The 26,879-nt window shown below is 46.4% G+C and overlaps 1 protein-coding gene across 1 annotated transcript in view; it reads left to right on the forward strand.

Moving 5' to 3' along the window:
- Nucleotides 1-26,879, forward strand: part of adgra2 (adhesion G protein-coupled receptor A2) — an 89,379-nt gene that overhangs the window by 51,156 nt on the left and 11,344 nt on the right. The window contains exons 3-16 of the mRNA XM_041233383.1: nt 2,048-2,119; nt 3,502-3,573; nt 4,174-4,245; nt 5,991-6,154; nt 6,956-7,169; nt 7,629-7,793; nt 13,120-13,318; nt 14,770-14,919; nt 15,311-15,472; nt 15,930-16,103; nt 17,407-17,596; nt 21,181-21,389; nt 22,020-22,147; nt 25,547-25,670. Coding sequence (XP_041089317.1) covers nt 2,048-2,119; nt 3,502-3,573; nt 4,174-4,245; nt 5,991-6,154; nt 6,956-7,169; nt 7,629-7,793; nt 13,120-13,318; nt 14,770-14,919; nt 15,311-15,472; nt 15,930-16,103; nt 17,407-17,596; nt 21,181-21,389; nt 22,020-22,147; nt 25,547-25,670 — 2,095 coding nt within the window. The remainder of the gene's footprint in view (nt 1-2,047; nt 2,120-3,501; nt 3,574-4,173; nt 4,246-5,990; nt 6,155-6,955; nt 7,170-7,628; nt 7,794-13,119; nt 13,319-14,769; nt 14,920-15,310; nt 15,473-15,929; nt 16,104-17,406; nt 17,597-21,180; nt 21,390-22,019; nt 22,148-25,546; nt 25,671-26,879) is intronic.

Here is a 26,879-nt window from a genome sequence, read left to right on the forward strand (position 1 = left end):
TCTCTCACCCTCTCCCTCTCCCTCTCTCTCTCTCTCTGTCTCTCTCTCTCTCTTTCTTGACTTCTCTCCCTTACATTCCCCATCCAGGTGATAATAGTGTGCTGCACTGTTTATCCTCCCTGCATGAAACACACTCACTACCAAACACACACACACTTAGGGACCTCGCATGACTGTGTGTGTGGATCTTTGTTTCTGTGGAGAGGTTTGTCCACACAATGACGGTAATTGGTGAGAGTAGTGTTGTGTGGAGTGTGTAGTGTGTGTGAGACCTGAAGGGTTTGATTGCAGGAGTTCTGGCTTTATCTCTAGCCTTCCTTATTGTGGGGAGACTCGTGATCATCAAATAAGTGGAGTTAAGGCACTGGCTACATGGAGGTGGGGGGACGGGTTAATCACAGGGCAGGTGTGTGCAGTGCTGGCGTCCAAGCACTTTAGCACATGGCTGTCACCATGGCAACCGGGAAACAGGCGTGGGGGTCGTGGAAAAGCTTCAAAGGACATGTGAGAAATGAATATTTATTGCTCACATGTGTTAATAAAACTTTAAGCTCTATCGGGACAATAAAAGTGAGGAGCTCGAGTATCGAGTTGTGCATTTCCCACGGGACATTCCTGACAGCCTTCTGGAAAACAGTCAAATCCCACTCTGATCTCAAATCCCAATGTGTGCTAGCTGGCAGAACACTAGAGACCACAGCATGACCAGCAAGGGAACATGACAGTGCAGTGGAGCAGCTATTGCACAGTGTATTGGAGCAGCTATTGCACAGTGCATTGGAGCAGCTATTGCACAGCGCAGTGGAGCAGCTATTGCACCGTGCATTGGAGCAGCTATTGCACAGTGCAGTGGAGCAGCTATTGCACAGTGCATTGGAGCAGCTATTGCACAGCGCAGTGGAGCAGCTATTGCACAGTGCAGTGGAGCAGCTATTGCACAGTGCAGTGGAGCAGCTATTGCACAGTGCATTGGAGCAGCTATTGCACAGTGCATTGGAGCAGCTATTGCACAGTGCAGTGGAGCAGCTATTGCACAGTGCAGTGGAGCAGCTATTGCACAGTGCATTGGAGCAGCTATTGCACAGTGCAGTGGAGCAGCTATTTATTGCACAGTGCATTAGAGCAGCTATTGCACAACGCAGTGGAGCAGCTATTGCACAGTGCATTGGAGCAGCTATTGCACAGTGCAGTGGAGCAGCTATTGCACAGTGCATTGGAGCAGCTATTGCACAGTGCAGTGGAGCAGCTATTGCACAGTGCATTGGAGCAGCTATTGCACAGCGCAGTGGAGCAGCTATTGCACAGCGCAGTGGAGCAGCTATTGCACAGTGCATTGGAGCAGCTATTGCACAGTGCATTGGAGCAGCTATTGCACAGTGCAGTGGAGCAGCTATTGCACAGTGCAGTGGAGCAGCTATTGCACAGTGCATTGGAGCAGCTATTGCACAGTGCATTGGAGCAGCTATTTATTGCACAGTGCATTGGAGCAGCTATTGCACAGCGCAGTGGAGCAGCTATTGCACAGCGCAGTGGAGCAGCTATTGCACAGTGCATTGGAGCAGCTATTGCACAGTGCATTGGAGCAGCTATTGCACAGTGCATTGGAGCAGCTATTGCACAATGCAGAGAGCAATTATACTGCAGCTCACTGTCTGTCTGTCTGTCTGTCTGTCTGTCTGTCTGGTATGGATATGGTTAGGGGTGCTGATATGACAGGGTTACCAGCAGTGTGGATTGTGTGTTCGTACCATTGGGATACCATTAGTTTCCATCTCCACAAACCGTTGCCTTGCCATTGTGGTTCCTCCGTCTGCACTGCCAATGAGGATCATTTCGTAAGGGTATAGTTGGCATTCTGTGGTGCCACTCTATCAGTGACAGTCTTTTTTGAGAACAGCCTGAACTAAACTTGGTCCCTCTGTGGTTGTGTCTTTTGTCATGCGGTAATATTTTTTTTGCTAACTTAGAACTGTGATATATTCTCTCGGCATCTCACTCTGTCTGTCTGTCTGTCTGTCTGTCTGTCTGTCTGTCTGTCTGTCCACAGGGACCTGAAGAGAAATCTGATCAGCACCATTCTCCCCGGAGCCTTGCAAGGACTGAGCGAGCTGCGCAGACTGTGAGTGAACCTTCAGAGAGCACAGCACAGTGAAAGCATAGGGAAGCACAGGGAAGCACAGTTAAGCATAGGGAAGCACAGGGAAGAACAGGGAAGCATAGGGAAGCACAGTTAAGCATAGGGAAGCATAGGGAAGCACATGGAAGCATATGGAAGCACAGGGAAGCACAGGGAAGCATAGGGAAGCACAGAGAAGCACAGAAAAGCAGTGTAAAGCACAGACAGGCATGGTAAACTGTGGTGAATGCATACCAGAACCATGGTAAAAGCAATGGGAAAAACTGCAAAAATATTATGCCCATTTACCAATGTAATCTTTTATAAGGGCACTGGCACACAAACTCACTGACATATTGTGACAAACACACTGTCTCACACACACACACACACACCTTGACCAAGCCCTGTCCTGTTTGAGTGCATGTAATACTCATGCAATCTTTCCAAGGGTTTCTCTGTGTCTGAGTGCATATAATACTAACAAGGCTCTCTGCTGAGGGTCTGCAGCAGTACCCAGTACAGATACTGGCCTCTGATTATAACATCACAATAGCACCGCCTACAGGAGAACCAGTGGAACTGCTGTTAATCAGCCCCTAGATTCAAGAAGACAGGATTTATGTGATAAAGCATGTTTATCTTCCCATGCTTCGAAGTCTGATTTAAGCCTGCTAACCAATCAAATTTCTTTAACAAGCGTAGGACGGGCTCCCTCACTGCAGCAATCACCACAACGGCCAGGGGGTCCATGATTTTGTTCTGGAATAGTTAGTAAGTGTGGCAAAGAATAAAGCAGAAACGACACTGCAGAATCCCCTTCACTGTCAGTAAGACAGGTGTGCAGGTTACATTGCATTGTACACCATCACAGCCTTTACAACCAATCAGATCGCTTCGCTGCCGGAGGGTATGTCTCAGTGCACTACAGTGTGTGATTTCTATTGTTGAAAAAACCATTCCATCAATACAACAACTGTGGAACCTACCGCAGAATAGAGCAAAGTAAAGCAGCAAACACTGGTACCCATGAAACACAGGCAAAAGAAAGTGACGTGAACACGTTTCAAGGTGTTGTTCTATAAATTAATGATGTATAGTAGTAATGATTTGTTTTGAAATGCTGTAACTCAGAGGTAAGCATTCTCCTCCTCTCCCCCTCTTCCCTCTCTCCCCTATTTCCCCTTTCTCTTCTCTGTCTCCCCTCTCCCTCTTCCACCCCCCTCTCTCCCCTCTCCCTTCTCCTCTCTCTCTCTCTCTCTCTCTCTCTCTCTCTCTCTCTCAATCTCTCTCTCTCCCCCCTCTCCCCCCCCCTCTCTCTCTCTCTCTCTCTCTCTCTCTCTCTCTCTCTCTCTCTCTCTCTCTCTCTCTCTCTCCTCTCCCAGGGACCTGTCCAAGAACAGAATAGGCTGCCTGTCTCCCGATGTGTTCCAGGGACTCAACAACCTCACAAAGCTGTAAGGGCACCGCACTGCTGCAGACAGGAGCTGTGCTTTCGAATGGGTTGCAGTGGACCTGCCTGATCATGCAGTGTATGAGATAGGTGCAGGGCGACTGCTGATGCGACAGTCGAATAGTCGGCTCTTGTATTTGTTAATATTGGCAGCTCTGTTAATATACTGTTTAAATACTTTGGTGTCTATTTTAAACTTTTTTAGAAGTAATTTATTCATGTTTTCATGACTGTAAACACTCAATAGAGCAGAATTAAGAAATACTAAAAGAAACTAAAATCCAATGACCGGCGTTTCCAATCAGTTTGAAGACACTGAAAAAGACTTAGTGACACGCTTGTGGGTAAGTTTCCTTTGGTATTCCTTTATTTATTAATGTTGTACAAGTCATATATATGTTAATGGATTGCAGCTGCACCTGTCTGAACCGTGGCTCTATGTCTATTCTCTCCGCTCTTCTTCCTAATTGAAGACAATCAGAAAGACTTCTAGTTGAAACCCAGTCATTGACTTGATCAGGTTTCTTTCTGTATGTCTAATGGATATGGATGAAGTATCTACAGTATTGGTTGGAATCTGGATCAGCGTGTGTCTCTCTTTCAGGGATCTGTCTGGGAATATCTTCTCCTCCCTGGAGCGGGGGGTGCTGCAGGCACTGGTGTCCCTCAAGCTAGTGTGAGTACTGGGGGAGGAGGGGTACTGTAGCACACTGTGCTGCTACCGTTTAAGGTGCCCCTTTATATCACAAAAACAAATATAGGGCTCTACAGTCATGGCTCCCATTTGCCACATAATGCCATTCCACTAGCACTTGTATTAGAACATCAGAACATAAGAAAGGTTACAGACAAGAGGAGGCCATTCGGCCCATGTTGCTCATTTGGATGTAGTATTAATCCCAGAATCTCATCAAGCAGCTTCTTGAAGGATCCCAGGGTGTCGGCTTCAACAACATTACTGGGGAGTTGATTCCAGACACTCACAATTCTCTGTGTACAAAACTGCCTCCTATTTTCTGTTCTGGTCCTTGTTTTTTTTTTTATGCCGCAAAAGTCCCTTGGGTCGACACTGTCAATACCTTGTAGAATTTTGAATGCTTGAATTAGGTCGCCACGTAGTCTTCTTTGTTCAAGACTGAATAGATTCAATTATTTTAGCCTGTCTGCATATGACATGCCTTTTAAGCCCGGAATAATTCTGGTCGCTCTTCTTCACACTCTTTCTAGAGCAGCAATATCTTTTTTATAGCGAGGTGACCAGAACTGCACACAATAATCAAGATGAGGTCTTACTAGTGCATTGTACAGTTTTTTAAAATTACTTCCCTTGATTTAAATTCAACACTTTTCACTAGATATCCGAGCATCTTGTTGGCCTTTTTTATAGCTTCCCCACATTGTATTCTCATTAGAAGGCGGAACACAGTGTTATATAGAGGAACACTGGAACTGATTGCTTATAATCTAGAGCAGGGGTGGCCAAAGTTGGCCCTTCCACTCTAGGGGCCATTTAGCCACAACATTTAGTAGATGGAGACGGTATCAGCTATAGCCTGTTCATTTAGTAGGTGGTCCAAAAGCCCAGGCATCAATACTCTGAAAGAGGCTTGTGAAATTATGTCACTGATCTGCATTTAAAAGGTATCAGTGGTCTTAAAGCCAATTGTAGTAGAAGACAGAACCCGAATATAGGCAGTAGGGTGTGTGCGCTTGGCTGGTCTGTGCAACCTGGGACCCAGCGTCTCACGCACTTCCATGAAGACTGCCTTTAGGAAGCAATCTTCCAGAAGTACCAGATCCAATTTCACATGATGTTTTGACGTTTGTGAATTTATAAAAAATAAATCTTAATAGCCTACACACCTCCTACAGCTTGCAGTTTCATAGTAATGTGTTCTGTAGTTTCCAGCACAGCTGAAACAAGGGAGTCACAAGAACGTGGACGACCTGCTTATTAAGTAAAAGTCATGGTGGTGGAAACCCATATTCATATCATACTGCTGCCTAAATATGAATGGGAGAGTGATCTTCTCTTGTAGTGCCATCATTCGAACACAAGGAAACTCGTATGCATGGTCCAGAGTGTGTGTGAGTCTACGAACTTTCTCACGCAAACCTCAGTGTTGATAAACCCCACATGTTCTGCTGGAATGTGCATGCATACAGTTTAGAAGGGGGATACATAGAGGCCCTGGTCTTTGTTGCAGCCCTGTTTTAAATTGTTTAATTGAACCTCCATCCAGACCCTGAAATAGTTCATTATCTGCCTTGATCTGCTAAACCTGGAGTGGAATGGCCCTCCAGGACCGGGATTGGTCAGACACATCAGAGTTTGACAGTGGCTGTAAAGGTCACGTGTTCAGAGTTGCTGGTAGGTGAGAGCCTGTCCAGGTTGTCATGTCTTTTTGACTCTCCCCTCAGGGATTTCAACTCCCCGTTCCTGACCTGTGACTGTGCCCTGCGCTGGGTTCCCGGGTTCTTCCGCAGCAGGGCGGCACGCCTGTCTGAGGAGACGCTCTGTGCCTATCCCAGCAGCCTCCAGGGCAAACCACTGCGCGGGCTGAGAGAGAGCCAACTGCACTGTGGTGAGTGCAACATACCGAGAGACAGTGAGACAGCGAGACACACTGAGACAGTGAGACACACAGAGACAGCGAGACACACAGAGACAAAGCACACAGAGAGACAGTGAGACACACAGAGACAGTGAGACACACAGAGACAGCGAGACACACAGAGACAGTGAGACACACTGAGAGGCAGTGAGAGACACAGAGACAGTGAGATACACTGAGAGATTAAAAGACAAACACATACTGTCACACTCACACTGAGACACACTGACATACACACTGAAAGACTGACACACTGAGACACTGACACTCGCACTGAGACAGACTCAGAGACTGAAAGACCCAGAGACACTGATAACTCTTTCTGAGACTGTGGAGAATGTCAGGGGTGAAAGGTGCTCGCTCGCTCGCTCTCTCTCTCTCTCTCTCTCTCTCTCTCTCTCTCTCTCTCTCTCTCTCTCTCTCTCTCTCTCTCTCTCTCTTCTCTCTCTCTCCTCTCTCAGATGCTCTCATCTCTCTCTCTCTCCTCTCGACCCCCGTGTTTCAAGAGTGAAAGGTGCTATATTACCTCTCTCTCTCTCTCTCTCTCTCTCTCTCTCTCTCTCTCTCTCTCTCTCTCTCTCTCTCTCTCTCTTTCTCTCTCTCTCCTCTCAGAGAGCTGGGGAGCAGTGTCCCAGAGTGAAAGGTGCTATATTAACCTCTCTCTCTCTCTCTCTCTCTCTCTCTCTCTCTCTCTCCTCTCAGAGAGCTGGGGAGCAGTGTTCCAGAGTGAAAGGTGCAATATTAACCCCCCCTCTCTCTCTCTCCTCTCAGACGGAGCCCTGGAGCTGCACACTCTCTCCCTGCTACCCTCGCTCCGGCAGGTCGTGTTCCAGGGGGATCGCTTCCCTCTGCAGTGCACCGCCGCCCTGCTGGACAACAGCACGTCAATACACTGGCGGCACAACGGTCACAGTGTGACCTCCGACCCCGAGGCGGCGGTGTGGTTGGAGGATAGCGTGCTGCACGACTGCACCCTCGTCACCAGGTGGGTAGGGGATGCTGTAGGGAAGGAGGGCGGAACATTGATAACATACCGACAGCAACATACACAGCACTAAACAAAACCAATACAATTACTATCAGTGAATTAGCTATACATTTACTTAAGGAGGCTGTGTGGTAAGCTTAAGCATGCATGCCCAATATAATATTGTCTACGGAGGTTCATTAAACAGTCTTTCCTGTTGAAAACTTAAGACCCTATATAGACCCTATGTTAATTAGTACATAGACCCTGTATTAATTAACACTGAGACACTGAGAGACACTGAGAGACACTGGGAGACTGAAAGAGAGCCAGGCTCTCCACACTCCGCCAGCAGCACTGCTGCATGTCCAGCAGGTGGCGCAGCTGTGTGACCCTGGCTCTGACCAGCAGCTGAGTGTAGGGTTAATGGTTATGTAGAAGTCTTATTGGTGGGTCATGTTTGGCCGTGTCCTACAGCGAGCTGATCCTGTCCAGCGTGCGCGTGGCAGCGAGCGGAACGTGGGAGTGCGTGGTGTCCACGGAGCGAGGGAACGTGTCCCGCAGTGTTGAGGTCGTGGTGCTGGATTCCAGCACCACCTACTGTGTGGCTGAGAAAGTGACTAACAACAGAGGAGACTTCAGGTAAGAGCACAGCTGAGAGGGGAGAGAGAGAGCGAGTGCGAGAGAGCGAGAGAGACACTAACAGAACCCTCCCCAGCGCACCAGCATAAAATCCTAAAAGAAGCAGCATGCTTTCCTTAAAAACAGATTGAAAAGGATCATAAAATATAAATAAAAACACAATATAAAAATATCTAAACAGTGTTTTTTTCTGTAAAAACACATTAATACCAAATTAATAAAAACACTGTAAAACAATAAAATCCAAAAGCAAATTAAAACTAGAAGATAAACTGGAGCGCTCCCTCCTCACTCGCTGAGCACAAGCCTCTCCTGAAAGCGCTCCAGGATACTGACGGTTTTAAGTTAATTCAAATCCACCGTTACCCGACTGACCACTGAAATACCAAATCATCTGACTACATCTTTTAACCCTGTCTCTAAAATCTTTACTGTAAGATAAAATTAATTAAAACACTCCCAGTTCTTGTTTGAAAACTATAGGGGAACCCAAAAATAAAAATCTCCTTACTGAAAGTCACCCCAAGAACGTGCAGGAGATCCCGCACGAGGTGAAAGAGCGACCCCAGCCTGACCCAGTCACTGAGCATGTGGAACACTGTCTCCTCCTCCCCACAGAAACAGCACTCAGCACTGATGCTGGGGTCCACTGTGTGGAGGAGCCGTCCCGTAGACACAGCACAGATCCTCCACTGCAGGTCCCTGCTCTCTTGGTTAAGGGCAGTTTGTATAACACCCCCCTCCATACCGTCTCTTTCTTCTTCTTCCTGCAAGTGACTTCTCCATGTTGTATCCACAATCCTTTTTAGCTGGTTAAACTGAACTATTTTAAAATGCAGCTCATATAGCCTTTTCCCGTCTGGTCCATGGAGAGCTATATTCTTCACCTTCTCCACTTTCCCTAATCTTAGTCCTTCCCCTCCCTCTTCCTCAACTAAACTTGGAGATAATAAAGCTGTAGGGAAAATGGGGACCCCTCCCTGATCTGACGCCCCAGATACCCCTCACCCAATGCCTCCTTGAGCCCCGGGGAGAGAGAATTCTTCAGCTCATTGATCATGCTCTCAGCCAGACTGTCAGAGCGCCAGCCCAGCCACCCAGCCGCTGAGTACCAGCAAGAAGGGCCTGCTTGTGCCATAACAAGGAGGCCACCAAATTATTGATGACCAGGACCCTTCCCTGAGCCAGCAGCCCCTGCCAGCTGTGCAACCGCTCCCTCAGCTTATCCATCATCCCACCCATGAGGGTGCAGACACCTCCATACGTCATCCAGGTCACTGGACTGAAAGATCTGTCTGAAAAGTCTGAAAGACTGAGGATATGGCTCTTCAGTATTTCTGTCTTTAGTAAAATCTACAGTGCAATTAAAACCACCCCCCAACCACTAATACGGCATTATTACTAATTTTTTAAATGGTTTGATGTAACTTGTTAAACAATACAGCTCTTTCTCTTCCCGTATTAGTGGCGTGCATATTTATGAAGGTAAAGTTAAAACCAGCTATTTGTGTTTGTGCTTTTAGCAGCCACCCTTTCTCAATTTCTTCTAGCTGCTGTACACTCACACCCAGGTCTGATTTTAAAAAAACACAGCTAATCCCGCGCTGGTGCTGGAGCCGTGAATACATACTGACCCGGCCCCCCTACACACTGTAACAGCCAGACCGTCTCATTCTCCTGGTCAGTGTGCGTCTCCTGCAGCAACACAACCCCAGCCCTTTTCTGCTTAAAAAATTAAAACAACTACTCTTTTAAAAGACTGTCCACAACCATTGATGTTAAAAGAGATAAAAATAGACTTTTCTATGATAGCTAAAATATTTAAAACCATCACGCCAGCCTGTGCCACAGTGTGCAGGCTACCAGGTGGTTGGTAATAAGGGCCCTACCTCTGTATGACAGCTTCGGGAACAGCCAGCGCTACCTCCTCCAGAACCCCTTCCCAGTTCCTTTGAATGCTGGCCTCATCCCCCAGGTACACCCCTAGGTATTTGAGACCTCTCCCACCCATTGTAATCCTGCTTGGAAGGTTGGGGTCTTCCAGTTCCCTATAAGCATTGCACTGCTCTTTGCCCAGTTTATTTTGACTGAAGACATCTTCCTGGCTCCTCACTATCACCACAATGTCATCGGTGCACGTGGATAGTCGAAGGGGAGTGCTGGGACAGTGTGGGAGAGACAGTCCACTCATAACTCTCTTCAGCTCATGTAGCATAGACTCAATAGCCAGAGAGTACAACATCCCGACATGGAGCAGCCTTGTCCGATTCCCCTCTGCAGTTTAAAAGGTGCACTTAAGCCACCATTTTCATCACACTCTGAATGTCACCATTCATCATCTGAATCATGACCAGGATTGAACCCAAATTTTCCTAATATAGAGAAATCAGACCAGTATTGAGACCCAATAGCATCCCGAATCAGAAAAAATATTGTCATAGACTGACCTGTTAGGCACACAGTGCGTTTTGTATCACATGCCCCTGCACCTCTTTCAGTCTGTTGGTCAATGCCTTAGATATTATTTTATATTCAGCACACAGCAAGATGACAGGTCTCCAGTTCTTTTGCTAGTAATGTGACAACTGCCCTCCTGCAGCTGAGGGGAATCTTTCCTTGGGCCAGACTTTCTTCAAATACAGTCAGCAAATCCTCACCTAGCAGGCCCCAAAAAGTTTTGTCAAATTTCTCTGGGAGCCTGTTGATGCTGGGGGCTTTACCGTCGCTCAGCTCTTGCAAGGCCTGTGAGCTCCTGCAGCGTGAGCGTCCTCTCCAGGCTGCCCTCCTCTTTAGGGACCTGTGGTAGGTCGCTGTATAACCGCTGCGTGCCATCCTTTTTGTCCTGCAGCTCACTGGAAAACAGCTGGGAGTAAAACTCTCCCACGGATCTCCCCCGGCTCCCACAGCTCACGCCCTGACACTGAGTGCAGGCAGCGGATCAGCGTACTTCTTCTTCTCCAGACCAAAGAAATACTGTGTGGGGCCATCAACCTGTGATACACTGTGAAACCTGAATTGATTGAGTGCTCCCTGTACTTCAGTGTCATTCAGTGATGCTTTTTTAGCTTTGAAGTAACATATATTACATAATCATAATTATCAAATATAAAATTTCAGTACAACATTTAGGTCTTCATTTTATATTATTAAGAATCATATAAAGCTGCCTTCAGAAAGAGACAGCGTGTTTCAGCTGCAAAGCTTTACATTTCATTGGAAAGCGCTTAATCCCCGACACAGTCTGCCCGTGTCTGGCCAATTCCCTCTCTAGAGTTTCATTATGTAAATACGGGCGGACATTAGATGCAGTGTTCTTTCTTGTCGGTGCAGCAAGGGGTAGCACAGGTGTAAGTGTGCCCTGCAGTACTGTACCCTGTTCAACTACACTATTCACCAACTCCGTGCTGGAGAGAAACACAATAGCACCATTCATTCGGGCTGCAGACCTAATGTTTTCACATTTTCCAACTCCCCTACCTCCAACTCACACATTTTCAGGGAGCAAAATTGCTCAGGAGCGACCTTAACTCCAGAAAATGTCAGCCTCCTCTGAAAGCAACATCCACAACTTTAAATGAATCCGCTAATAAAACAGTGAAAATTCAGAAAAAAATAAACAGAGCACAGACCTTCTGTGCAGCAGCTCATGAGAGAGAGAGAAAAAGAGAGAGAGAGATTGGAGAGTAGAGTAACTATGTCATCACAACATCTACTGTACACCAGAGAGAATAGAACTAGAGTCCAGCTGAGAGAATCACAAACAGGAGGGGTTTCAGGTAGGAACACAGCCTGGAGAGAGAAAGAGAGAGACTGCAGAGTAGAAAACAAGGTCATCACATCATCTAAACCATAGAATATGTCCTACGTAGGTCTCTCTTTGTATTAGTGCTGCACTTTTGAGCTATACCCCCTCTCTGATTCTCAGCACCCTCTCCCTCTCTCCCTGATTCTCCCCCTCTGATTCTCTGCACTCTCCCTCTCTCTGATTCTCTGCACTCTCCCTCTCTCTGATTCGCTGCACCCTCTCCCTCTCCCTGATTATCCCTCTCTGATTCTCTGCACTCTCCCTCTCTCTGATTCTCTGCACCCTCTCCCTCTCCCTGATTCTCCCTCTCTCTGATTCTCTGCACTCTCCCTCTCTCTGATTCTCTGCACCCTCTCCCCCTCCCTGATTCTCCCTCTCTCTGATTCTCTGCACCCTCTCCCTCTCCCTGATTCTCCCCCTCTCTGATTCTCTGCACTCTCTCCCTCTCCCTGACTCTCCCTCTCTCTGATTCTCCTGCACTCTCCCTCTCTCTGATTCTCTGCACCCTCTCCCTCTCCCTGATTCTCCCTCTCTGATTCTCTGCACTCTCCCTCTCTTTGATTCTCTGCACCCTCTCCCTCTCCTTGATTCTCCCTCTCTCTGATTCTCTGCACTCTCCCTCTCTCTGATTCTCTGCACCCTCTCCCCCTCCCTGATTCTCCCTCTCTCTGATTCTCTGCACCCTCTCCCTCTCCCTGATTCTCCCCCTCTCTGATTCTCTGCACTCTCCCTCTCCCTGACTCTCCCCCTCTGATTCTCTGCACTCTCCCTCTCTCTGATTCTCTGCACCCTCTCCCTCTCCCTGAGTCTCCCCCTCTCTGATTCTCTGCACCCTCTCCTGATTCTGTCTCTCTCTGATTCTCTGCCTCTCCCTCTCCCTGATTCTCTGCACTCTCCCTCTCTCTGATTCTCTGCACCCTCTCCCTCTCCCTGATTCTCCCTCTCTCTGATTCTCTGCACTCTCCCTCTTTCTGATTCTCTGCACCCTCTCCCCCTCCCTGCTTCTCCCCCTCTGATTCTCTGCACTCTCCCTCTCTCTGATTCTCTGCACCCTCTCCCTCTCCCTGATTCTCCCTCTCTCTGATTCTCTGCACTCTCCCTCTCTCTGACTCTCCCTCTCTTTGATTCTCTGCACCCTCTCCCTCTCCTTGATTCTCCCTCTCTCTGATTCTCTGCACTCTCCCTCTCCCTCCCTCCCTGACTCTCCCTCTCTCTGATTCTCTGCACTCTCCCTCTCTCTGATTCTCTGCACCCTCTCCCTCTCCCTGATTCTCCTTCCTCTCTGATTCTCTGCACTCTCCCTCTCTCTGATTCTCTGCACCCTCTCCCTCTCTCTGATTCTCCCTCTCTCTGATTCTCTGCACCCTCTCCCCCTCTCTGATTCTCCCTCTCTCTGATTCTCTGCACCCTCTCCCCCTCCCTGATTCTCCCTCTCTCTGATTCTCTGCATTCTCCCTCTCTCTGATTCTCTGTACCCTCTCTCCCTCTCTGCTTCTCTGCTTCTCTCTGTTTCATCCTCAGGTGGCCTCGCACTCTGGCCGGCATCACCGCCTTCCAGCCCTGCCTACAGTACCCCTTTGGTTCTACCTCGATGAGCGGGGGCGCCAGTGAGAAGAGGGCCCTGCGACACTGTAACAGGGCGGGGAGGTGGGAGGAGGGGGACTATAGGCAGTGCCTGCATACCAGCGACATCACGAGGGGACTGTACACCTTCGTCCTGGTGAGTGAGAGCAGAGGGAGAGGGAGAGAGGCACTGCCTACTGCCTCGATACTTGTCTTGTTTTGACTGTTTTTGTCCTGTTTGAGTGATTTGTCTCTTTTTTGTCTTTGATTTTAGAATGTTATTTGTTGCCACATTCTCCTGTCGGAACCCCCTTGTAAATGAGATGTATATCTCAAGGGTTCTATCCTGGCTAAATAAATGAATTTGAATTTGAGACATTTGGAAGTAAGCGTGCCACTGTATTCCAGAGCCTGACCCCCTTCTCTCTCTCTTCTCTCTTAATAATGGTTTATTTAGATTTCCAGAAAGCTTTTGACAAAGTCCCGCACAAAAGATTAATTCTCAAACTGAACGCAGTTGGGATTCAAGGAAACACATGTACATGGATTAGGGAGTGGTTAACATGTAGAAAACAGAAAGTACTGATTAGAGGAAAAACCTCAGAATGGAGTGTGGTAACCAGTGGTGCACCACAGGGATCAGTATTAGGTCCTCTGCTATTCCTAATCTACATTAATGATTTAGATTCTGGTATAGTAAGCAAACTTGTTAAATTTGCAGACGACACAAAAGTAGGAGGAGTGGCAAACACTGTTGCAGCAGCAAAGGTCATTCAAAATGATCTAGACAAGATTCAGAACTGGGCAGACACATGGCAAATGACATTTAATAGAGAAAATTGTAAGGTACTGCATGCAGGAAATAAAAATGTACATTATAAATATCATATGGGAGATATTGAAATTGGAGAAGGAATCTATGAAAAAGACCTAGGAGTTTTTGTTGACTCAGAAATGTCTTCATCTAGACAATGTGGGGAAGCTATAAAAAAGGCTAACAAGATGCTCGGATACATTGTGAAAAGTGTTGAATTTAAATCAAGGGAAGTAATGTTAAAACTGTACAATGCACTAGTAAGACCTCATCTTGAATATTGTGTTCAGTTCTGGTCACCTCGCTATAAAAAAGATGTTGCTGCTCTAGAAAGAGTGCAAAGAAGAGCGACCAGAATTATTCCGGGCTTAAAAGGCATGTCATATGCAGACAGGCTAAAAGAATTGAATCTGTTCAGTCTTGAACAAAGAAGACTACGTGGTGACCTAATTCAAGCATTCAAAATTCTACAAGGTATTGACAGTGTCGACCCAAGGGACTTTTTCAGCCTGAAAAAAGAAACAAGGACCAGGGGTCACAAATGGAGTTTAGAAAACGGGGCATTCAGAACAGAAAATAGGAGACACTTTTTTACACAGAGAATTGTGAGGGTCTGGAATCAACTCCCCAGTAATGTTGTTGAAGCTGACACCCTGGGATCCTTCAAGAAGCTGCTTGATGAGATTTTGGGATCAATAAGCTACTAACAACCAAACGAGCAAGATGGGCCGAATGGCCTCCTCTCGTTTGTAAACTTTCTTATGTTCTTATGTTCTTAACCCTGTCCTCTCCAGATGCCGATCAACGCCTCGAATGCTCTGACGCTGGCCCTCCAGCTGCGTGTGTACACGACCGAGGCTGCGGGCTTCACGGACACCGCGGACGTGCTGTACGTGGCACAGATGATGGAGAAGTTCGTCGGATATGCAGAGCAGATACGAGAGGTGAGTGAGGCAAGCGGGCAGATATGAGAGGGAGGAGAATAGTAGATGTATGTGAGGGTGGGGGGAAAGTGAGCGTGGAAATAGTGACAGAAGTGAGGGTGAAGGTGAGGACAAGTGAAAGCTGAGGGAAGTAGTGGCGGAAGTGAAGGTGTGTTGGCAGGTGTGGGTTAGGGGGAAGGTGTGGTGGCAGATGCATCAGGTCATTGGGGGGGTAACCAGGGGTGTAAAAGGGCAGATAGCAGTGAGGGAGGTGAGATATGAAAGGTGTGAGGAGGGGCAGTGCACTAGGGGAGGTACAGAGGGGGTATATCTCTTTCCCTCTCTCTCTCACTCTCTGTCTCTCTCTCTCTCTCTCCCCCAGGGGATTTGTTTATATTCTCTCTCCCTCTAGCTCTCAGAGGTGATTGTGGACATGGTCAGTAACATGTTGCAGGTAGATGAGCTGGTGCTGTGGAGAGCACAGAGGGAGGAGCGAGCCTGCAGCTCCATCGTCCAATCACTGGAGAGGATCGCAGGGCTGCGGCTGCACCGCAACGCACAGGACCTGAGCATGGTACAGGGGTGAGGGGTAGTGGTACGGTCCAGAAAGGGGTGGGGGGGGGGTGGGCTTTGCAGCCACAGTGCAGTGGCATGGGGAGTACAATGTTACATATGCAATACAATATGATGTGCTCACAAACAATACAATTTAGTATAATACAATAGAATGTAAGACCGTACAGTATGTATATTCCCAGTTTGATAGAATACAACACAGTACAGTATATTCCCAGTGTAATACAATAGGATACAGTAGAAATTCTGACAAATCTGTATCTGCACTCACTTTATGCGTTTGCTGTCCTGCGCATGTATTTTCATTTACTGTGATTTTTGTATTTCCTGCTTGTATTTTCTGTTTGAGCCATGTAAAACTCTTTGAGGCATTGCTTTTGTGAAAGGCGCTATATTAAATAAAGGTTGATTGATTGATTGACTTTCTTACACGTGATCTATAATGCCTCCCTCAGAGCTCCAGGAACATCGCTCTGGAAGCGTACCTGATCAAGCCGTCTCACTACACTGGGCTGAGCTGCACCGCGTTCCAGCGGCGGGATGGGACAGGACGGGCTCAGGAGCAGCAGCTCCGATTCCGCTGCACGATTGGAGCGAACAACGCATCGCTGCATGACTTCCCTGTCAAGGTACGCTTCCACAAATTTCTTCCCTATCAAGGTACACCTCCTCAGACCTCTTCCCTGTCAAGGTACGCTTCCTCAGACTTCTTCCCTGTCAAGGTACGCTGCCCCAAGCCTTTTCCCCGTCAAGGTATGCTTCCTCAGACCTCTTCCCTGTCAAGGAACACTTCCTCAGACCTCTTTCCTGTCAAGGTACACTGTGCCAAACCTCTTCCTTGGAAAATAAACAATTGATACACTTGTAACCTGTAATACAAACTATAACACAATACAGTAATACAGTACAGTACAGCATGCTCCCAGTAATACAGTACAGCATGCTCCCAGTGCAATACAGTACAGTACAGCATGCTCCCAGTGTAATACAGTACAGCATGCTTCCAGTGTAATAGAGTACAGCATGCTCCCAGTGTAATACAGTACAGCATGCTTCCAGTGTAATAGAGTACAGCATGCTCCCAGTGTAATACAGTACAGCATGCTCCCAGTGTAATACAGTACAGTACAGCATGCTCCCAGTAATACAGTACAGCATGCTCCCAGTGTAATGCAGTACAGTACAGCATGCTCCCAGTGTAATACAGTACAGCATGCTCCCAGTGTAATACAGTACAGCATGCTCCCAGTGTAATACAGTACAGTACAGCATGCTCCCAGTGTAATACAGTACAGCATGCTCCCAGTGTAATGCAGTACAGTACAGCATGCTCCCAGTGTAATACAGTACAGCATGCTCCCAGTATAATACAGTACAGTATGCTCCCAGTGCAATACAGTACAGTACAGCATGCTCCCAGTGTAATACAGTACAGCATGCTTCCAGTGTAATAGAGTACAGCATGCTCCCAGTGTAATACAGTACAGCATGCTTCCAGTGTAATAGAGTACAGCATGCTCCCAGTGTAATACAGTTCAGAATGCTTTTAGAGCATTTTACAGCACTGGGGAATGCATCTGGGCTGCATTAACCACTTATCCCTGGCATAACCATGGATGGATGGGTGATGCATTTAACAGCGATTCCCCCCCAATGCTGTTTAAAAACCCAGCTCTAGCTAATCAGGGTATAAACTGATCCCAATCTACCCCCAAGTGAAGCAGACAAACGTTGCAGCTGGTGCCTTCATCAGTGTTTGAAGTTCAACAGCAGCACCTGCAAGATGATATAACAACAAACAGTGCACTGATGATATTTTGTTTTACATTTCTGTTAAAATGAAAAACAATTTTACTCTTATAAATACACAAGGGAAGCTCTGATGATCACCAATTTAAACAGAACTGTCTCCCTCGCCTCTCTCTGTTACAGAATGGCGTTGGCCTGGCCTCCGTCACGCTGCCCCCCACCCTGTTCCACCACAGTACCCCCCACGACTGCAAGCTCCAGTTCCTGGCCTTCCGAAATGGGAGGCTGTTCCCCAGCACAGGGAACAGCAGCGGGCTGGCGGACCAGGGCCGGAGACGCAGCGTCAACACCCCCATCATCTACATCGGCATGGGTAAGTGCTGTAACAAGACCATGCACAGCACAGCACTGCACACTGCAACACAGTACAGTACAATATAACTAGGAACATTCATATATTACCACGAGACAACTGGGTACTTCCACAACACAATCAGATTGAGAACATGCACAACCTGCAATAGAATACAATACTACATAACACAACCGGGTAAGATCACAACACAACACAGTATGTATACAATAAAAACAAACCAATGAGGTACATTCACAATACAACACAACAATGTGAATGTTCACAGCATAGTACGTTACCATGTGGCGGGGTCACCCCTGCCCCTGGGTGCAGTTTGGTTTATTGTGTATAGTGTGGGTTATGCAGCATGGGTGATTTATGTATGTTATGTGAGCACGGGGATGTCACAATTAGTTCACTTGCAGTGAACTTGTGCCGAGGCCAGATTGAATGATCAGCAATCGAGACCCGGCACAGCTGTATTTAAGAGACAAAAATTTCTCACTCAGGGTTGGTGTGTTCAGAGTGGGGAACGGGAGAGAGATGTGAGTGTAACTAAAGATAAAACAATTGCTACTTGTGCTGGATTTGGACCAGCACGAAGCGTGTTTGTTTAGTGTCAGTTTACAAGAGAGCACAACATCTACAATACAAGAGAGCACCACTGCACAACACCCACAATACAAGAGAGCACCACTGCACAACATCTACAATACAAGAGAGCACCACTGCACAACATCTACAATACAAGAGAGCACCACTGCACAACATCTACAATACAAGAGAGCACCACTGCACAACATCTACAAGACAGCACCACTGCACAACATCTACAATACAAGAGAGCACCACTGCACAACATCTACAATACAAGAGAACACAGCACCACTGCACAACATCTACAATACAAGAGAACACAGCACCACTGCACAACATCTACAATACAAGACAGCACCACTGCACAACATCTACAATACAAGAGAACACAGCACCACTGCACAACATCTACAATACAAGAGAACACAGCACCACTGCACAACATCTACAATACAAGAGAACACAGCACCACTGCACAACATCTACAATACAACACAGCACCACTGCACAACATCTACAATACAAGAGAGCACCACTGCACAACATCTACAATACAAGAGAGCACAGCACCACTGCACAACATCTACAATACAAGAGAACACAGCACCACTGCACAACATCTACAATACAAGAGAGCACCACTGCACAACATCTACAATACAAGAGAACACAGCACCACTGCACAACACCCACAATACAAGACAGCACAGCACCACTGCACAACATCTACAATACAAGAGAACACAGCACCACTGCACAACATCTACAATACAAGACAGCACAGCACCACTGCACAACACCCACAATACAAGACAGCACCACTGCACAACATCTACAATACAAGACAGCACCACTGCACAACATCTACAATACAAGACAGCACAGCACCACTGCACAACATCTACAATACAAGAGAACACAGCACCACTGCACAACACCCACAATACAAGACAGCACAGCATCACTGCACAACATCTACAATACAAGAGAACACAGCACCACTGCACAACATCTACAATACAAGAGAGCATCACTGCACAACATCTACAATACAAGAGAGCATCACTGCACAACATCTACAATACAAGAGAGCACAGCATCACTGCACAACATCTACAATACAAGACAGCACCACTGCACAACATCTACAATACAAGAGAGCACCACTGCACAACATCTACAATACAAGACAGCACAGCATCACTGCACAACATCTACAATACAAGAGAACACAGCACCACTGCACAACATCTACAATACAAGAGAACACAGCACCACTGCACAACATCTACAATACAAGAGAGCACCACTGCACAACATCTACAATACAAGAGAACACAGCACCACTGCACAACACCCACAATACAAGAGCACAGCATCACTGCACAACATCTACAATACAAGAGAACACAGCACCACTGCACAACATCTACAATACAATACACCACTGCACAACATCTACAATACAAGAGAGCACCACTGCACAACATCTACAATACAAGCAGAGCACCACTGCACAACATCTACAATACAAGAGCACAGCACCACTGCACAACATCTACAATACAAGAGAGCACCACTGCACAACATCTACAATACAAGACAGCACCACTGCACAACATCTACAATACAAGAGAGCACCACTGCACAACATCTACAATACAAGACAGCACCACTGCACAACATCTACAATACAAGACAGCACAGCACCACTGCACAACATCTACAATACAAGAGAGCACCACTGCACAACATCTACAATACAAGAGAGCACAGCACCACTGCACAACCAATACAAGACAGCACCACTGCACAACACCCACAATACAAGAGAGCACCACTGCACAACATCTACAATACAAGAGAGCACCACTGCACAACATCTACAATACAAGACAGCACCACTGCACAACATCTACAATACAAGAGACAGCACCACTGCACAACATCTACAATACAAGAGAGCACCACTGCACAACATCTACAATACAAGAGAGAGCACCACTGCACAACATCTACAATACAAGAGAGCATCACTGCACAACATCTACAATACAAGAGAGAATCACTGCACAACATCTACAATACAAGAGAGCATCACTGCACAACATCTACAATACAAAGAGCACCACTGCACAACATCTACAATACAAGAGAACACAGCACCACTGCACAACATCTACAATACAAGAGAACACAGCACCACTGCACAACATCTACAATACAAGACAGCACCACTGCACAACATCTACAATACAACACAGCACCACTGCACAACACCCACAATACAAGACAGCACAGCACCACTGCACAACACCCACAATACAAGACAGCACCACTGCACAACATCTACAATACAAGAGAGCACAGCACCACTGCACAACATCTACAAGACAGCACCACTGCACAACACCCACAATACAAGAGAGCACCACTGCACAACACCTACAATACAAGACAGCACAGCATCACTGCACAACATCTACAATACAAGAGAACACAGCACCACTGCACAACATCTACAATACAAGAGAACACAGCACCACTGCACAACATCTACAATACAAGAGAACACAGCACCACTGCACAACACCCACAATACAAGACAGCACCACTGCACAACATCTACAATACAAGAGAGCACAGCACCACTGCACAACATCTACAAGACAGCACCACTGCACAACACCCACAATACAAGAGAGCACCACTGCACAGCATCTACAATACAAGACAGCACAGCATCACTGCACAACATCTACAATACAAGAGAGCACAGCACCACTGCACAACATCTACAATACAAGACAGCACCACTGCACAACACCCACAATACAAGACATCACTGCACAACATCTACAATACAAGACAGCACCACTGCACAACATCCACAATACAGTGCAGTACATCCACTACAAGATGAGTTCACAGTACCGTAGGATACATTCACTATGCTGCTCCACACAGGTAGGGATGATCGGCTCCCTGTTTCTCTCTCCTGGCAGATGACTGCTTAATGTGGACCCTGTCAGACCCGGTCACTGTGTCCCTGCGTCACTCCTCCCCCGGCTCAGACCCGGTCGCGGCTCACTGGAGCTTCGAAGCTGTGGAGGGGCAGGGGGGCTGGATCCAGGAGGGGTGCCAGCTGACCCACAGTGACCCCAACATCTCCACTCTGCGCTGCGCTGACTTCAGCAACTACGCGGTGCTGCAGGTAGAGGGCATCAGAGAGCGAGAGAGAGATACACACGTTGTGCAATACAACACAACTGGGTATCAACGTTCAAATATCTAGGTTGTTAAACAAACTAAGATGAAATGTGCTTAAACATTTTAGGAACATATTTGGAATAACATTTAAAAGAAGAATCAAGAGTTAAAAATAAATCACTATATACAGGTACACACACACACACACACTCACACACGCACTCACACACACACACACACACATACACACACACACACACACACACACACACACACACACACACACACACACACACACACACACACACACACACACACACACACACACACACACTCACATACACACATACACACACATACACACACACACACTCACACACACACACTCATATACACATACACACACACACACACACACACACACAAACACTTACCATGAGTATTAGATTGCTTTAAGTACATGATAAGTTACTGTTATATAAAATGCCAAGGCCAAAATCTAGATGTCCGATGTATATTTCTGATACGTTCGGATAAAACTCTTAACACCCCTATTCAGAGTACAGCACAGGGGTGCTATGAGCAACGGGCATGTAGAAGAAAATAAAACCATCGCTGTCTTTGTGTCGCTCAGGAGCTGAGTGATTATTCCAGCTCGTCGCAGTCACCTGTGGAAGTGCTCCACCCTGTCATCTACACCTGCACTGCCATCCTGCTGCTGTGCCTGTTCACAGTCATCATCACACACATACTGCACCACAGGTAAGAGCCAACCACACACCTGTACACAGGTAAGGGTCAGCAGCACACCTGAACACAGGTAATACACTGCTCCACAGGTAACAGTGAATAACACACCTGAATAGAGGTAATACACTGCTCCACAGGTAACAGTGAATAACACACCTGAATAGAGGTAATACACTGCTCCACAGGTAACAGTGAATAACACACCTGAATACAGGTAATACACTGCTCCACAGGTAACAGTGAATAACACACCTGAATAGAGGTAATACACTGCTCCACAGGTAACAGTGAATAACACACCTGAATACAGGTAATACACTGCTCCACAGGTAACAGTGAATAACACACCTGAATAGAGGTAATACACTGCTCCACAGGTAACAGTGAATAACACACCTGAATAGAGGTAATACACTGCTCCACAGGTAACAGTGAATAACACACCTGAATAGAGGTAATACACTGCTCCACAGGTAACAGTGAATAACACACCTGAATAGAGGTAATACACTGCTCCACAGGTAACAGTGAATAACACACCTGAATAGAGGTAATACACTACTCCACAGGTAACAGTGAATAACACACCTGAATACAGGTAATACACTGCTCCACAGGTAACAGTGAATAACACACCTGAATAGAGGTAATACACTGCTCCACAGGTAACAGTGAATAACACACCTGAATAGAGGTAATACACTGCTCCACAGGTAACAGTGAATAACACACCTGAATACAGGTAATACACTGCTCCACAGGTAACAGTGAATAACACACCTGAATAGAGGTAATACACTGCTCCACAGGTAACAGTGAATAACACACCTAGAGGTAATACAGCTCCACAGGTAACAGTAATAACACACCTGCAGGTAATACACTGCTCCAGGTAACAGTGAATAACACACCTGAATAGAGGTAATACACTGCTCCACAGGTAACAGTGAATAACACACCTGAATAGAGGTAATACACTGCTCCACAGGTAACAGTGAATAACACACCTGAATAGAGGTAATACACTGCTCCACAGGTAACAGTGAATAACACACCTGAACACAGTTAATATACTGCTCCACAGGTAACAGTGAATTTTACTACAAGCTTGATAAGCCACTGTATATAGGAAACCAGCTCAGGTGTGTCTTATTAAACTCATAGTAAAACCAGGAATGGATCAAACTGCTTGTGGCAGAGCAAAGCTCTGCCCTTTTAAATTGGCAGGGATGGGGTTAACTTCCCCTGCCTGCCTGGGTTTATTATGTTCAGGTGGCTGGGGTTGATTAGTTGATTAGGTTGATTAACGATCAATCAGCGCCCAGCCACCTGATATAAAAGGAGGCCTCTGCTTCTCATTTAGAGAGAGGGAGCTGAGGAAGCAGGTTGGTTTTTTTTGGGGTTGTTTAGAAAGTTTGAGTCCAGTGAAGGCATCGCCCAGCCTGGAAACTGTTATTTTTTGTAAGTTTTGCTTTTTATCTTTTTGTGTTTAAATTGCTTTGTTTTGGCCCTTGTGCCCTTTCATTTTTGTGTTTATTTATAATAAAATAGTTATTTTTTTTGAACTGCAGTCTGTCTCTGGGCCTCTATCCACTCGCCAGCCTGCCACACTGCTATGCAGTGGGAGTCTTATTTCAGTCCCTGTATTACACTCTGTTGCACAGTCGACTGCTTGTCTGTTGTGTAGTGTAACAGTGCGGAATCCATGTCCTATATTAAACAGGCTGCTCAATGACAAGCGATTCAGTGTCATGCCTGTGACATCACACCGATGTTAGAATGGCATCCGTACACATCTTGGTTTAATTATTTGTATTAAACATTTTCAGAAATCATTTGATTGGTTAAAGAAAGTACATTAACAATAATAATAAAAAAAGTATTTTAAAATCTGTTTCAGAGCTCCTTTTAAAATGTCTGCTCTAGTGCACTGGGGTTTGAGATCTATCCTCTAAATCAGTGCAAGAAGAGCAATTAAAAAACAAACATAACAAATGCTCTGGCCTTTCTGTTCCATACCACGTCGTGGCTCCTCATTTTGAAAAGAGCTTTCAAACAGATTTTAAAGTTAGAAGTGTAAAAAGTTATTATAAGAGCTGTAGCAACACATGGAGACGTGTAACGCTATATTTTTCAGAACCCCACTACTTACTGTTTAATTCATATTTTTTTAATAATTTGACATATGACTGAAACAACTGACACAGAGTAAGAAACTTTAAAAACAGACTATAAAACAGGACATCTTTACTTTTGTTTAAAGGTTTCTAGCAGCGGACCCTGTATTTTTTAAACAGCAGTTCAGTTCACCATGATCACTGTGCTACAACGTTTTCAAGTGTGAAGCATAAGAACTGTGCTCCCTTTCCTAATCCAACATCCTGACCCTGCAGCTTCTACAGTGGATTGTAGTGTTTAGGATTTCTGTCCCTCACATTGGTGTAGTCAAGCAGGAATGTGCATAACAGGCAAGCTAAGTCACATGACTCACATCTCCCACACACCTGTCTGATACAGTCAGTCAGTCCTCTTAATGCAATGAAAAGAGAATTAAGAACTTCTTCTATTACAAACTACTTCTTTAAGAAGCCTAAAACTGCTGACGAAGACAACAATAACAGACAGTGCATCGACTATGATCATGGACACAAACAAAGCCACTGACACACAGACACACACACACACTGAGACACACACATTGACACACACAGACATGTACATAAAGTAAAGCATTCTGAAAAGATGGAGAAAGACACTTAGTGGAAATGCGATAAATGCATTACCTGTTATATGTGTTACTAGAAGTTCAGTATACAAATAAAATGTGAATTTGTGTTATAATTTCCTTCATATTTAGAACGACACCACTGGGCCTCACCTGTGTGTGTGTGTCTGGTGTCGTGAATTCCTGTCCTCACCTGTGTGTGTGTCTGGTGTTCTGCATTACCTGTTATATGTGTTACTAGAAGTTCAGTATACAAATAAAATGTGAATTTGTGTTATAATTTCCTTCATATTTAGAACGACACCACTGGGCCTCACCTGTGTGTGTGTGTCTGGTGTCGTGAATTCCTGTCCTCACCTGTGTGTGTGTCTGGTGTTCTGGACTCCTGTCCCTCACCTGTGTGTGTCTGGTGTTCTGGATTCCTGTCCCTCACCTGTGTGTGTGTCTGGTGTTCTGGATTCCTGTCCCTCACCTGTGTGTGTGTCTGGTGTTCTGGATTCCTGTCCCTCACCTGTGTGTGTGTCTGGTATTCTGGATTCCTGTCCCTCACCTATGTGTGTGTCTGGTATTCTGGATTCCTGTCCCTCAACTGTGTGTGTGTCTGGTATTCTGGATTCCTGTCCCTCACCTGTGTGTGTGTCTGGTGTTCTGGATTCCTGTCCCTCACCTGTGTGTTTGTCTTGCAGCTCAATTGGGATTTCCAGGAAGAGCTGGCACACTCTGCTCAACCTCTGCTTCCACATCGCCATGACGGCGGCCGTGTTCGCTGGGGGCATCACCCTGACCAGCTACCCCACCATCTGCCAGGCTGTGAGTACAGACTCCCCTGTGGATATAATTCTGAACCCTTTCATGCATGAAATGTTGAAAACAGGGCTTCTGTTTTTCCGTTTTCTTAATTTCATTTTTCGGTGCTTATTTTTTGTTGTTTTCGAGTTTATATGGGTTTTTTTCGGGGCTTTTGCGTTTTATGTATGAACTGATTTGTTTTCGTTTTTTTGTTTTGTTTTTTTTCTGTCACAATATGTATAGCAACTAGATACCAACTCCAAACACTACCCCAATGCTAATCACTACCACAAAATCAGCCACTACCCCTATCCCAACACCAACCACTACCACAAAATGAACAACTACCCCAACACCAACACCAACCCCTACCCCTATCCCAACACCAAACCCTACCCCAATACAAACCATACCCTAACAGCAACCCCTAAACCTACCCCAACACCAACCACTACCCCCTAAACCTACCCCAACACCAACCACTACCCCAACACCAACACCAACCCCTACCCCTATCCCAACACCAAACCCTACCCAATACAAACCATTACCCTAACACCAACCCCCCTAACCCTACCCCAACACCAACCACTACCCCAACACCAACACCAACCCCTACCCCTATCCCAACACCAAACCCTACCCCAATACAAACCATTACCCTAACACCAACCCCTAACCCTACCCCAACACCAACCACTACCCCAACACCAACACCAACCCCTACCCCTATCCCAACACCAAACCCTACCCAATACAAACCATTACCCTAACACCAACCCCTAACCCTACCCCATCACCAACCACTACCCCAACACCAACACCAACCCCTACCCCTATCCCAACACCAAACCCTACCCCAATACAAACCATTACCCTAACACCAACCCCTAACCCTACCCCAACACCAACCACTACCCCAAAATGAACCACTACCCCAACACCAACAACAACCACTACCCCAAAATCAACCTCTACCCTTACCCCATCACCAACCCCTACCACTACCCCAACACCGACCCCTAACCCAACATCAACCGCTACCCCAATACCAACCACTACCCCAAAACCCAACATCAGCCGCTACCCCAATACCAATCACTACCCCAAAATCAACCACTACCCCTACCCCTACACCAACCACTACCCCAAAATCGACTGCTACCCCTACCCCAACACCAACACCAACACTACCCCAACATCAGTCGCTACCACAAAACCAACCCTACC

The sequence above is a fragment of the Polyodon spathula genome, chromosome 31 (assembly GCF_017654505.1).
Source record: "Polyodon spathula isolate WHYD16114869_AA chromosome 31, ASM1765450v1, whole genome shotgun sequence".
In the NCBI taxonomy this organism is placed as follows: domain Eukaryota; kingdom Metazoa; phylum Chordata; class Actinopteri; order Acipenseriformes; family Polyodontidae; genus Polyodon; species Polyodon spathula.